Source organism: Rhipicephalus sanguineus, chromosome 1 (genome assembly GCF_013339695.2).
Source record: "Rhipicephalus sanguineus isolate Rsan-2018 chromosome 1, BIME_Rsan_1.4, whole genome shotgun sequence".
In the NCBI taxonomy this organism is placed as follows: domain Eukaryota; kingdom Metazoa; phylum Arthropoda; class Arachnida; order Ixodida; family Ixodidae; genus Rhipicephalus; species Rhipicephalus sanguineus.
In genome coordinates this window covers 144,772,022-144,786,777 of record NC_051176.1, presented here as the reverse complement: position 1 = coordinate 144,786,777, position 14,756 = coordinate 144,772,022, and the positions used below count along the sequence as shown (strand labels likewise).

The window sequence follows — 14,756 nt, the reverse complement described above, 5'->3', positions numbered from 1 at the left end:
ATTTAAGGCTTCATAATGTGGTTATTCGACTCAGACCTATTGATTAAAGACCAAAAGTAACAAACGATAATTCGTCTGTCTGATGGAGTACACATCAACACTCCGGGCTAAACGCATAATCTATGAACAGAGCTCTGTGTTTTCGGATAAATCCGAAAAAAATCCGATGAACACTCGCCGGTAAAGTTTTTGACAATTCGGATTTATCCGATGAATTCCGATTTTAACGGCCAACATGACCCTGTTCCGTCATTTATCGAAAGGGCATGTTCTAAGCCAGTGGTCTCAAACACGCGGCCCGCGTGTTGGAGACCGTTCGCGAGCGGCCCGGCCCGCACATGACTGTCTGGGTGTACCAGACTTCCGCATCTTTCTTGACGACGCATTCTTCCCGGTGCTACGTGTACAGGCTGCTAGGATCATCGCCATGCTCGGAGGTATCTATACTTGTGTGAACACCTGTCCGCCTTGTCTCTGTGAGCTATACTCCGGACAGTCACACAGAACATGTCGAATTGTTTCTTTGTCGCCGCAGTGTTCACAGGCGGTGGTGTCGGCCATCCCTGTGCGGAATGCATACGCGTGGGTAAACGCGACGCCCAGCCATAATCTACACAGAACGGTAGCGTCACCTCGGCGAAGTCTCTTTGCCATGCTTTCAACAAGTTAGACGACCAGCCCCTATCAGAAGAAAGACTACTACGCCATCGTCCGGACATAACGTCGCAGAAGAAGGCTTTACAAGCACTACTAGCCTTCCTGCGATCCACTGGCCTGTCAGAGCGCCTCTGAGCGGAACGCTCTCGTGTGTGTGTGTGGTTGTGATTGTTTTTTTTTTCCTTATTATTTATTTTCTCTCTCTCGCTTTCAACCCCCTATTCCCCAACCCCAGTGCAGGGTAGCATACCGGATACAAACTTCTGGCTAACCTCCCTGCCTTCCTCTGCTCTTTCTCTCTGTCCGCCTTGCTGAACAAGTCAGCTCTTCGGTCGAGGATGACTGATGAACACCAGCGATCGACCATGAGGATGAAACACGTAGGTGTTTTGTACTCAAGTATTTCTACTTGTGTTTATATGTGTTTATGCCTTGAAAATTTCCAGATAACTAAAATACGCCACGTGGATGTTACTCGCATTCAGACAACAATTGATCTGAGATATTGGAGTACTGAGAAGAACGTAAAATTAAACGCCGAATTTCAGAGAATTCGGGATTTACGAGAAATATACTCCGATAAACGCCGAATTTCCACCAAAACTCCGATAAACGCCCTCCGAATTTCAAGAAAAATAAATTCCGAGGACACGGAGCCCTTTCTATGTATATGTAGTATTTAATCTTTCACAAGTTACGGACTCCGAGTCCTCTTGTGGCAGGTGTATGCACATTGCTTCCGGCATATTCTATATGACTTAAGAGGTACGTGTAGTTGGAAATTCCATCGAAAGAATCATGCATGGTTCTAAGATATGTGCTGCGGACGTCCGTCGCCAACAACCAGAAACAAAATCTTAAAGGAGAAATCCAGGGAAACTTCGGGACGTTTATATGTGTACAGAGAAGAGAATACGCGAGACCTTATCAGAAAAGAAGCGGTGCCTTTGTAATGAACATGCATATAATAATTCTCAGCGACAAAAGAATAGAAGCTCCGTAAATGTCCGAGGGGCAACTGTCACCCACCGCTGGACATCGTTCTCCACAGTAGCGTCACCGCTTTGCATGTTCATTGGCAAATGCGTGACGGAGCCAACGTAATTACTCCTTCTGTTGCTCACTTTTGAGAGTTGAAAAAAGCTGCAGATAGCTGATGCGCACGGCCGGTGATGTACGTTATAGTGAAGCTGAGGAGAAGATGAGGGGGAGTAAATAACGGCTCTCATGCGAGCAAGGCCAAGCAAACGTAGGAAGGAACACCGGGACCTCCAAGGACTTTGCCATGACTGTCGCTGTTAAAAGACAATAACAAAACAATGAATGGCAGCGTTAGTGTATCTGGTGCGATCCCACTTATAGTTTAATAAGTGCACGATACTGTTAAAACCTTGGCGCTGCCATTACTTTTTTTTTTTTTTTTACGTAAGCAAAAACTTTCAAACCGTATTGTATTTTGAGTCCTTTACTCATCAACGCGGTGATATTCCAACTACCAAGTCTGTGGCTCACATAAGTTTACATAAATTTACAGTGTTGTCGTTATTTGTCTGGAGGCGTCATTCTCGGAATGCGCAGAAATAAAAAAAAAAGATCTTTCAGATAGGAATGGACACCGTGCTCAATTTTACTGAATAGCAATTATATGGAAACTCTAGGCGCTTTTTTGCTGTTGCCTTTGCCGCCGCCGTGAGGTTTCGTATAAAGTCCAAGGGCGGTCACAATTCCCCACGCGTCGAATGTTCGATGTGCGAGTGCAACATATTGAAAATCAGTTCTGCGGAATCCCGCAAGGTGGAGGGAGGGTTAAGAAAGGGAAAATAGACGGACCAGTACGAATTTTTCGGCGACTAAGAGATTTTATTTCTGAGAAATCCGTATGGATTTCCTTGTGGCTTCGTGCTACAAATGGGTGGTTGTCCATTTTCCCTTTCTTCTTCTCTGCGAGTGCAAACGTGCGAGGGCAGCCCATGATCGCGGCTCAAGCGGAGAGGAAGCGCGCCGACCGTCTTTCATCGCGCGAAAGGCCCAAGGAGGGTTTCGGAGGGGAGAGGAGGGGGGGGGGGCGCTGCGAGGCTCCGGCAGCCGGGCGTAGCCGGGCGTGGTCGCGGGCGCCCTCTGTCATATTCTGGTACGTGCTGCGTTTTCCACCACTCAGTTTACGTTGAAGCGATAAACAGCACGAAGGTCGCTTCGCTCGGTGCAGCGGCCACGTTTCCTTGCGCCAGCGTTTTGAGTTAATCCAGGTCGGATGCTGAAAGAGTTGCTAGCCTTTATTCGTATAACATTCCGATTTGTTGCTGCCGAATTCATTGCTTCGCCCTTGCAAATAGATAGATAACTTTATTGTACACCGAGGGAGGAGAGCCGGGTTTTACCCCGACGCCCCTGCGGGCCGCTCCCACGTTGGAACAGGCAAGGAGTACCTGCCTGCGGCATCGTGGGCCCCTTGGATTGCCCGAAGCTGACGGTGACGATCCGTACTTTTGATGGCGGAATAAAACCCTTGTCTTGGGATGATTTGCGCCTTGAGTTCCTTGGGTATGTGGAGGCAGTCCCACACCATGTGCTCAAATGTACACACACACCCACAGTCCGGGCAGTCAGGAGATATATCCATATAAATAGATACATTAGCTGGGCAAGGGTAAACCCCTGTCTGTAGTAGTCTGAGCGTGACTTCTTGTCCTCGGGTAAGATGCGAATGGGGTGGAGGAAAGACCATACGACTCAAACGATAATGTGAAGTGACTTCGTTAAATGTCGCTAGAACGTCCCGCGACCCTCGATCAGCCGCACCCCCATCCAGAGGATCGGCCCCGGGCGGGGCGGAGCGGTCCAACGTGCCAGGGCCGTGAAGCCCCGCGCGGAAGGCAAGTCCTCGCGCCCGGGCGTGGGCCAATTCGTTGGAGTTGGTGATGCCGCTGATCGTGGAGCTCATATGGGCTCATATAAGCCTAGCAACAGGTGGGGAGACCCTGCCAGAGGCAAATGCACTAACCGCCGAACGGGAATCAGAATAGATCTGAACACGGGATGAGTCCAAAAGCCCTAGTGCGATGGATACCTGTTCAGCTATTGCCGGGGAGGTTGCCTTGACAGAGCATGCCGACATTACTGTACCTCGCTCAGAGACCGCAACGGCCACATAACGATTCCTATCCGCACGCGCAGCGTCCGTGAAGGTCGACGATCCCGACTTCGAGTGCACCTGCTCCAAAATTTTCTTGGCTCGAGCCCTTCTCCTTGCGACGTTAAATTGAGAGTGCATATTCCTAGGAATAGGATAAACTACGAGTGCCTGTCTAACGGCGGAGTCAAGAGAAGTCATCCGCTCTTCCTGGAGTATTGTAGAAATTCCGGCACGTGCGAAAATCTCGCGACCCGCCCGGGTGACCGAGAGGCGAGAGATCTGCGCCGTGCGTTGAGCCTCTATAATTTCATCCAACGTGTTGTGAATTCCTAATGCTAATAGCCCCTCCGTGCTAGTTCGGATTGGAAGGCCGAGTGCCCTTTTAACAGTTTTACGGATCAGTACATTGAGCTTCTCCCTTTCTGCAGCGAGCCAATGATGCATAGACGCAACATAATGAACGTGACTCATGAGGAAGGCATGAAAGAGGCGAAGAAGATTGTCCTCCTTCATGCCTCCTTTCCTGTTAGAAACTCTAATAATGAGGCGAAGCGTAGCCGCAATATGTTGCTCTAATCTACGTAAAGTTTCCGTGTTACGTCCATCCGCTGAAATGAGCATGCCTAATATCCTGATGCAGCTAACGTTGTGAATTCTAGCCCCACTAACAGTCAATAAAATGTCACATTCACCTGCTCAGGGGGGACCCAGTCCTTAGGTCGCCGTCCTTGTCTGGTGGGCCTGTATATTATTAGCTCCGATTTACTACTTGAAAGCTTTAAAGACATACGACTGATGTTGCTTTCAACCGTGTTGACCGCCTCCTGCAATCTGTTCTCAAGGCGCCCTATGGCACCGCCTCGGACCCACACCGTGATATCATCCGCGTAGAGCGCACTTTCCAACCCCTCGAGTTCGTCCAGTTCGCGAGCAAGGCGAGTCATGCCAATATTGAAAAGAAGCGGGGAGACGACTGCCCCCTGAGGGGTTCCACGTGAACCTAATTCGTACCGTTCTGACTTCAGCTCCCCCAACTTAAGAGTAGCCGTTCGCTCACTGAGAAAAGCAGCGGCAAAATTATAAAATCGCGCACCCAGGTTCATGTCATTTATGGATTCCAGTATGTGGGCATGAGATATGTGATCAAACGCCTTAGCCAGATCGAGACCAAGTATGGCCCTGGCATCGCGAGTGCTGTCGTCAATGATTTGAGATTTAAGGAGAAGCATCACATCCTGCGTTGAGAGGTGTGGACGGAAACCCACCATATTCGGAGGGAGGAGACCCTCATCCTCGATAAATGCACAGAACCTATTATTCAAAACATGCTCATAGACCTTTCCAACACAAGATGTAAGTGAGATGGGGCGGAGGCTGTCAAAGCTGGGCTTTTTGCCCGGCTTAGGGATGAGGATCACCTCCGCACAGGGGCGTAGCCAGGGGGGGGGGGGGGGGGGGGGGGATTCAAACCCCCCCGAAATTTTTCAGTTTTGCTTGCGTATATATACATGCGCACATACAAACGCACGCACGAACATACATAAAGTATAGTTGAACCCCCCCCCCCCCCCCCCCGAAAAAAATTTCTGGCTGCGCCCCTGCCTCCGCATGTCTCCATTCCTCGGGGAACGTGCCATCAGCCCAGTGTTTGTTAAAAAGGTCGGTGAGAAAGTCAATTGAGGCGTCATCAAGGTGCCTCAAAGTCTTGTTAGTGATCTGGTCAGCCCCGGGTGCCGACCTGGCATTGAGATCCATTAGTGCCATCCGAACTTCAGCTGTCGTGATATTCTCATCAAGCTTGGATTGCATCCGCCCACTATAGAGGGGGGGCTTGGAAAGGGTGGGATCCATCCCTCTAAGCGGCAAATATTTGCTTGCAAGCATATCGCAAACCTCCTTTTCTGAGCTGTCTCTGAGAGCCGCGCTGACTATGCGGTCGACCACCCGGCACTGACTACCCTTGCTTTTTTCGGGCGCCATCAGATGTTTAAGTAAGTTCCATTTCCCCCCAACACGCATTTGTCCATCTACCATGTTGCATGTCTCCTCCCATCGCGCTCTCTCAAGCTGCATGGAGTAAGTCTCGATCTCCCTGTTAATTTCAGCAATCCTTCGCCTTAACCGCCAATTGAGCTTGTTCAGTTTCCAGCGCTCCCTAAGGCCATTTCTGGCCTCGAAGAGGTGGGCAAGTTTGCTATCCATGGTCCCAATCTCTGGCGGCGTCTCGATGACCTTTGTGGCCCTCTTAACGTCGCTAGATAAGTTCTGTTTCCAATCCGCAAGATTTTCCCAGCAGCCCCCATCTTTACGAATATCGCGGAAAAGATCCCAGTCTACTATAGTGTGTTTCCTGCTAGCTGTGACAGTTGCCGACAGCGTAGTTTCTAGTATATAGTGGTCGCTACCTAAGCCTTCATATAAATTAGTCCACTCGCAGTGATCCTGAAAATTGGCTCTTCAATCCGTTTTTTTCGTCGCTCTCTCACGATGAAAGGAATCTGATAGCGCTGCTTACAAGTCCGATCACCCGTTGGGTGACCCTTTCCGCATAGCTTGCACTTCGCTGTACACTCGTGTGAGTCCGTGGGATTTTCCACCCCGCATCCACGACAGGTTTTCTTCTCCGGCGTCGGGCATACATCCCCTCGATGGCCTACTTTTGCGCATATGTAGCACACATCCACCTGCCGCCGATACAGGTAGCACTTGAGAAGAACACCTCCAAACGTGACGTGATTCGGAACTTCATAGCCTTCAAATACGATGACCACGGAACCAGTGTCCTTTATGCGTTTGGCTTGCATGGCTGTCGGATTCCCAAAATGCACAATCATAGTGTTGAGTTCCTTCTCGGTGATTTCCCGGTCCACGTTCCGAATAACACCCTTGCAGTAGCCGTCACCCGCGGAGTAGTAGGCGTTGACGTTGTACACTTTCTCTCCAACCTTGATTTGCTTAATGCGCACGTAGTTCTTCGCGTGCTCCTCCAGCGGCGTACTAACCACGACGATATTCTGTGTAACGTTGGGGCAGACTACGTCTTCTCCCGCAGCGTCGTAGTGATCTTCGCAGCGGCCATGATTGCCTCTGCAACTTTGCAGTGTCCTGCTTTTCTGAGATCTAAACCATCCCGCGGTCGTATGACGATCCGTCGGTGATCTTCCGGCAAGTCGGGCATGCGAGAGGACGCAATAACCCGTTTTTTCAGTGTTGAACGGCAGCGGCGGGAAGACGCGCCAGAACCTACGCCATATATTCTAGAACCTTCGTCGGGTTCGTGCCCGCCGATTCTTTGCTGTGAAGACCTGCCGCGCACGAAATTCCAGCCCGCATCGCTGAGTTCCTCTTCCTCGATCATTTCGCCTTCCACTTCAACTTGCATCTTCTCGGGAAAGCGGCGAGCAACCGCCCTACTCGTCGCTAGGCCTAACTGACGGCGGCGAAGCGGCAAAGCCGCTAAGCCTAATGTTAGGGCTAGCCCTCTTCCGCGGCGTTCCGATCAGAAAAACGGTCGAAAAATGGCAAATACGCACCCAAAGTCCAGAAATCTGGTATCCACGTGCGCAAAACCTCCTTATACACAGATTCAGAGCAGAGAACTGGGTTGAAAACTCCATAAAAAACCCGAAAAAAGCAAAAGATTCAGAGCCGATGCGGAGACGTCCGCGCTGGTCAGCGCCCCCCAACGGACCTCCTCGCCCTTGCAAAGAAACCATGACTTTTTATAAGTGCGTAGCACTTCAGGCTTGTAATCCATCCACTGTCTCATGTCGCAGGGTCACGCCGTGGTCAACACAGGCCTAAAACGAGGCTAACACTGCTGAAAACCAGTGCAAAATATACTAACAAAGTCTAAAACAATATAAGCTAGAGAAATAGCTAAGAATTAATCGCAAAAATTTGCCTAAAATTGCGAAAAACGCTTCTGAAGCATACGGCTCATACCCGCGCCGCGCAAGAGAGGGCGCCACCGCTTCGGCAAGCGCGCGATTGCCGAGGCGGTGACGAGCGCCAAGGGAATCACTGGGTTGCCCGTGCTACGCACTTCCTCAGGATTTACGGTATAGTGGAGCTGCATTAAACGCTACACCAAGGCTTACACAAGAACGACATTGGTGCAGGATTTTTAGTACTACACGAACAAGACGATATAATGCATAGAGATAAAATTTCAACGATGTTTCAATCAACAATACACGTGTAAAAAACGGCAATCCGACGGACATCTATTCGTACGACCTGCGCCCCCCACAGATGCTGCCAATGGTAATTAATCACACCCCGTTTCCCTCCAACCGCAGACGAAAAGAAAAAAAAATCCAGCCAGCTCTACTTCGCGAACACTGTCGAAACAGCGAAGCTGATGCCCCTCCTTCATCATGGTTATGTCGTACTTCTGCGTTTTTCAAGTCTCCCTTCGTTGGCGCTTAGCTTCGGCCTCTTTTGCGCGAACATCGCGGTTAGCTCGGCGACGACATGCCCGTTCTTGCGTCAGCTCTTGCTGATGCTCAAGTCGGGCGGCTTCTTCATCGGGAGAACGAGAAATGTTCACTATTCTGAAAGCGCAAACTCTTGAACACTGACACTGATACGCTATTTTAAATGCGAGGCATTTCTTAGCGAAACCAAGGCACTTTGAGCGTTTCTATCTGTTATGTTGGGGGTTCGGAGCCCCGCAGCACAGGAACCACACGAGACAGCGGCTGGCAGGAGACTGTTTTATTGCTTTCTTTTAGAAGCGGACGAGAGGAGGCAGAGGAAGTTACAGCGAGGGCAGAAGACGTAACACGATATGCAGGAGCTGGGGACGAGAGTCTGAGGAAGGCGCCATGCGCGTGAGCGCGTCGGGCAGCACCGGCAAGCGAGGCACAACCTCTGGAGTGGCCGTGCGTCGGTTGATGTGCGCGTACACGACATCCCTTACCCCTTAGACGGGGTCACCGTATCGGTCAGGTGGACGCCGATCACGTTGGGGCCTCGGTGCAGTTTGGTGCTGCGCGGACCCGCTGGGTTGGTCATCGCGAGCTTGCGTCGCACAAGTGTCCAACCTGGCCTCAGCTTCGCTATGCTCGGAGTCGGGCGTTGTGGGCAGATCATGCGGCGGCGTCGCTTCCGCTGGGAGCGAGATCACGTACGGAGCCGGCACTGTCTCTTGTTGATCACTTGCTACTGGTCCGTTCGTTTGATCGTTCCGCGGCGAATCTTCTGTCGGGTAGGCCTCTGCACCTGGCTTTATGTGATCAAGGTGCCGACGAACCGTTCCGCTTCTTGACTTGATTAGCCAAGATCGATGTCCGAGTCTCTTTAACACGGTTCCGCCAACCCAAGCAGGACTCCCTGCAAAGTTGCGGAAAAAGACCGATTGCCCGATTTCTATCTTTCTTGGCAACTCAGCAACGCTGTGGTCAATGGTCACCCTCTCAGCTGGTCGCGGCTGAATGCGTGTCAGTGCCGTTGAGAGCTCGCGGCCGAACATGAGTGCAGCTGGCGTTTTGCCCGTCGTTACTGAAACGGTGGTGTGCTGTTTCAGCTGAAAACGAGCCAGCCTGCACGCAAATGTACCTGACTGATCCTTTGCAAGTGCCTGTTTCGTTTCATGCACCATTCTTTCGGCTTGCCCATTCGTGGCCGGATGATAGGGTGCACTTGTGATGTGCGTCACCCGATTCTTCTTCAGAAATTCTTCCATTTCCGCAGAAACAAAGGACGGGCCGTTATCCGTGACCACCCTTTCGGGAATGCCGAAAGTTGCGAACAGGTTTCGCAGTTCCTCGATCAGTGTCGGCGACTGTATGTTCCGCATGGTGCGCACTTCGAGCCACTTGCTGTATGCGTCCACTACAATTAGGAGCATCCTTCCCTCCACAGGCCCAGCGAAATCCGCGTGGATTGTGTGCCATGGTGTTGTCGCACGTTTCCACTCGGGAGCTGGTGCTTTAGTTGGAGTTTTCTGGTGCTGGCAGCAAGTTGCACAACTCTTGACCACCCGCTCTATGTCGTTGTCGACACCGGGCCACCAAAAATAGCCTCGAGCGCACGCCTTCATAGCTACCACGCCCCTGTGACCTGCATGTGCTAAGTCGAGCACGTCTTTCCTTGCTTTCTCTGGAACGACCAGTCTGGCACCACGGATCACGCAGCCTTCCTGTAGCGAAAGCTCGTGTCCAAGCTTTGTGAACGCCGAAAATTCCTGCTTGTGCAACCGGCGTAGCTCTCCGTTTGAGACGGCTGTCATCACGCGGGATAACAGTGGGTCATTCCGGGTCAGCTCAGCCAGTTGACGCGGTGACAGCTCGAAACGTGGCGCGGACGCAAGCATAAGCACATCTCCCGGGGAGCATGGCTCATCTACCTGCGCGGGCAGTGGCAGCCTGCTGAGCGCGTCAGCATTTTGGTGCAGGCGTCCAGGCCTGTAGACCAAATCGTAGTCGTATGTGGCCAATTTCAGACACCATCGAGTCATCCTCGGTGACAATATCTGGGGGATTTGCTTCTTCTCCCCCATGATGCCTAGGAGCGGTTGGTGATCCGTTAATACGGTCACGTGCCGGCCAGCGACATATTGGTGAAAGTGGCTGACGCCATAAACTACCGCAAGGCCCTCTTTATCGAGCTGCGAGTAGTTTTTCTCAGCGGTTCCCAAAGTTCGTGACGCGAATGCAATGGGAGCCTCTCGGCCGAACGCATCCTTTTGAGCGAGAATTGCGCCGATGCCGTATGGCGACGCATCCACGGACAGAATGAGAGGCCTTTTTTCGTCATAATGCGCAAGGACTGTCGAAGACCGAATCATCTTCTTAAGCATCTCGAACGCATCCTGATGTTTTTTCTCCCACTTCCAGGGCGTGTTCTTCTCGAGAAGCCCATACAACTCTGCAGCTACTGTCGCTCTGTTCTCCAAAAAACGATCGTAAAAGGCGAGAAGCCCTAAGAAAGCTTGCAGAGAGGTCTTGTCAGTCGGTTTTGGCGCCTCAAGGATTGCCTTTACCTTTTCTTCGGTCGTATGGACACCCTGAGCATCGATTTTATGACCGAGAAACTGGACTGAGCTGATGCCGAAGCGGCATTTCTCTTGCTTGAGTCGCAGACCTTTGTCGCTTAGCCTCGACAGGACCTTCTCCAGACGTTGTGCATGCTCTTTAACGTCCTTCCCGCTGACAATAATGTCGTCAAGGTAGACACTCACCCCCTGAATTCCGGCCAGTGTCGTCTCCATCATCCGCTGGAAGATTGCTGGTGCAGCGGATACTCCAAAAGGGAGGCGATTCACCTTGAACAGTCCTTTGGTGGTGTTGACGGTGAGCAATGCGGCTGTCTCGTCGTCCACTCTTAGCTGCTGATAGGCCTGGTACAGGTCTAGCGTCGAAAATGTCGTCCCACCGCGCAACTTCGCGAACACCTCCGCAGTTGTCGGCAGTGGGTACGCCGTCTTCTTGACCACCGCGTTAACAGTGCTCCGGTAATCTCCACAAACGCGAAATGTTCCATCCTTTTTGCGCACCCACACCAAAGGTGTGGCCATTTCGGCGTGTTGCGTCGGCTCCAGGATGCCTTGTTTTTGCAGGCGGTCGAGCTCTTCCTCCATAGGCTCTTGGTAAGCTAGGGGCACTGGACGTGCTTTGCAAAACTTGGGTGTGGCACCTTCTTCTAAGTCCAAGTGAACCAATGGACCCACGTAGCCGTCGATACCTTCCTTAAATACATCAGGATGGCGTGCGAGAACCTCCTGGATCTCTTGACTTGGTTCGGCGACCTGGTTTATTCCGTGAACACGGATGTTCAGTGCTGAGAACCAGTCACGTCCGAGCAGGTTGCACCCAGTCCCTTTCATTACCAGCAGGGGCAGCACGTAGTCCTTTGATTTGAAACGCACACGAACCTGTGCCGAACCGACGGTGTCAAGTTCTTCCCCTGACCAGGTGCGTAAGTCTAGGGGTTCTCTCGAAAGCTTTGGGGCGTTCGATGGCCACGTTTGGTGGTAGGTAGCCTCACTGATGAGAGAACATGCGGCGCCCGTGTCCACTTCGAATTTCAGGGGCCTTCCCTCGACTTTCACGTCAACGAGGAATTTAGGGCAGGGTTGTCGCCCACTCACGGCATGTAGGTCGTAGCACCTATCGGTGTCTTCGAGGTCGTAGCACACAGGTTGGGCGTTAACCATGTGAGTTCCTTGCCGGGCGTTGAGGTTGCCTTCTTTGCTTTTCTTTTTCTTGGAGATGCAGGCGTTCTCGATGTGACCCTTCTTTGAACAAAAACGGCATTGCGCTGTCCTGAACTTGCAGGTGTCAGCCTCGTGCCAGCCGTCGCATCGGTAGCAGCGCCGTTGCTGAGCCGAATGCTTGCTTTCCTTTTTAGACTGCGAAGTCCTGTGCACCTCCGCGGAGCTCGTCGCTCCCTTAAGCCCTCGTTGCTGCTTCGACGCACTTTCGGACGACAGTGCCAAGTCCAACGCGCGTTGAAAAGTCAAGTCTTTCTCCGCGAACAGTCGCTGCTGGAGGTGCTCGTCGCGGATGCCGCACACGAACCTGTCGCGAAGCATCACATCTTGGGGCAGCATGGTGGGGTTCGCCAGAACGGCTGCGTGGCCTTCTGCCGGTGGCGTCGATGTAGCAGACGTTGTCGCTGGCACTCCGAAGTTGCAGTCAGCTGACAAGCTTCTGAGGGCTGCAACGTAGTTGCTGATCGACTCCTCCGGCCGCTGGTCGCGTCGCTGGAACACGTACCGGCTGTACAACTCAGACGGTCGCGGATCGAAGTGCTTCTGCAGAAGGGCAACTATGTCGGCATAGCCCACCTCTCCAGGAGTCTTCGGCGCGACCAGAGCGCAGGCAGTTTCAAAGGTGTCGGCTCCGCATAGCGTCAGGAGGAGCGCGCGCTTCTTTTCTTCGTCGCAGACGTCTTTCGCCACGAAGTAGAAGTTCAGGCGCTGGATCCAGGATGACCAGTTCTTGCCGCTAAACGGCTCGATGGCGGCCTGCATTCCTCCAGTAGCCATGGGCGTAACCTAGAGAGCTGCGCACTTATAAAATTCCACTTCTCGTCGCCAGTGTTATGTTGGGGGTTCGGAGCCCCGCAGCACAGGAACCACACGAGACAGCGGCTGGCAGGAGACTGTTTTATTGCTTTCTTTTAGAAGCGGACGAGAGGAGGCAGAGGAAGTTACAGCGAGGGCAGAAGACGTAACACGATATGCAGGAGCTGGGGACGAGAGTCTGAGGAAGGCGCCATGCGCGTGAGCGCGTCGGGCAGCACCGGCAAGCGAGGCACAACCTCTGGAGTGGCCGTGCGTCGGTTGATGTGCGCGTACACGACACTATCTATCTATCTATCTATCTATCTATCTATCTATCTATCTATCTATCTATCTATCTATCTATCTATCTATCTATCTATCTATCTATCTATCTATCTATCTATCTAGCCACCTACGTCTGGGTGCTCTCGTGATCGCCTTCTTAACTTGGTGTCGACCAAAATTGACATGTGCGAATATGACTGTCGGTCATGACATGACTAACGTAGAAATCCTGTCGTGTACGTCGTCAGTACGTCGCCAAACACTTTCCTCCAGACACGTGTGGCACATACCCGTTTACCACGGGCCGCTGTATATGGGTATGCGCCACAGGTGATTGACAGTTTGACGAATGCAAAGATTAAAAATTAGGACTATTTGACAGACAAATGTAAGATGTGCGATACAAGGGCAACACTGGGCCACATACTATGGGAGTGCTCGAGCTTAGACGACAAAGCACACGGAAACCATGAGGAGGCAGTATCGAACCGCAGGGTGCGCTGGGAGGAGGCTCTGCTCAGCTCCGCAATCGAAGAACAACTTTGGGCCGTCCAGCGAGCCGAGGAAGCCGCCCGAGCCCAAGGGCTCGCGGCCGATGCCTAGGCCGGGGTTGAGGCCTACCCAAGTCAAGTTCGCTGGACTTTATAAATAAAGTTATTTCTCTCTCTCTCTCTCTCGAGCAGGAATCAAACCCAAGCATTCTGCGTAGCAGTCAGGTATTCTACCAGAGCCACGCAAGGTCTAGAAACTGCTTTGGAAAAACAGCCGATGCAGGCGTAATGTCGGTGCAACGTCAATTGTGGTTGTAGTGCTGGCTATCTAATTTTATAACAGAGCAATAAACACTACATATGTACTCCTATGACACAGGTGTCATGTCATAATAATAATATCTGGGGTTTAACGTCCCAAAAACCACGATATGATTATGAGAGACGCCGTAGTGGAGGGTTCCGGAAAGTTGCGGACCACCTGGAGTTCTTTAACGTGCACCTAAATCTAAGTGCACGGGCCTCAAGCATTTTCGCCTCCACTGAAAATGCGGCCGCCGCGGCAGATCGTAGAAGAGTATGTACAGTAAAACACAGTAAAACCTCGGTGATACGATCACGGCTCGTACGAATTTCGGGGTGATACGAATTTTTCTGTGGTCCCGGCCAAGGCCCATTAGCCTGCAATGTATTGGAGTACGGTTGTTGCGAATCGATTTTCACCCCGCGACGTTTGATACGAACGTACGCTAGCGCACAGGTACGAAGAGGGGCTGTCCGCGCTGTCGCGGAAGGCGCGGCAGTCACGCGCGGGCGCGGGCATGCGCGCTGCGCGACCATCGACGGTGTGTCGTTGCTTGCGAATCTCTGAGGCCTGTAGGTGCCTTCGCGTTTAGATTATAGATGACGCTGACGTCGCGTTTTTTTTTTTTTTTTCCTGAGGCGTTTACGCGTGCTGCTATGCTCGAGGCAGCAGCGTCTTTGTACTGTGTCAGCACGTGCCTGCCACGTCGATGCAAGCCATGTCCCCGCAATGAGACGTTCTATGAAACAAGATATAAACTTGGGCTGCGGGTCCGTCATGAAGTTCCATTAAAGGTGGACGAAGACCCCAAGAGACGAAGCGGACGGTCTTGGCGAAGGAGCTTGGCCTCTCTCTATCGTGTGCAAAGCGCTT

General features: G+C 52.0%; 1 protein-coding gene across 1 annotated transcript; it reads right to left on the bottom strand.

Annotated features, from left to right (window-relative positions):
* Positions 1-3,423: 3,423 nt before the first annotated feature.
* LOC119379592 (uncharacterized) lies at positions 3,424-12,785 on the bottom strand. The gene is made up of 7 exons (XM_037648902.1): positions 11,409-12,785; positions 11,061-11,279; positions 9,519-10,904; positions 8,715-8,905; positions 6,448-6,787; positions 4,884-5,025; positions 3,424-3,581 (listed from the first exon to the last, which is right to left on the bottom strand). Exons 1-7 carry the CDS (start codon positions 12,783-12,785, stop codon positions 3,424-3,426), a joined length of 3,813 nt encoding a protein of 1,270 aa, XP_037504830.1.
* Between the last annotated feature and the right edge of the window lie 1,971 nt (positions 12,786-14,756).

Excerpts from the sequence above, each read along its gene's own strand:
- LOC119379592 (XM_037648902.1), bottom strand. The coding sequence starts at position 12,785 with ATGGCTACTGGAGGAATGCAGGCCGCCATCGAGCCGTTTAGCGGCAAG. Across the intron at positions 11,280-11,408 it reads CCACACCCAAGTTTTGCAAA|GATGGAACATTTCGCGTTTG; the intron begins GCACGTCCAGTG and ends GTGCGCAAAAAG. Across the intron at positions 10,905-11,060 it reads CCACCAAAGGACTGTTCAAG|GTCCTGTCGAGGCTAAGCGA; the intron begins GTGAATCGCCTC and ends CGTCTGGAGAAG.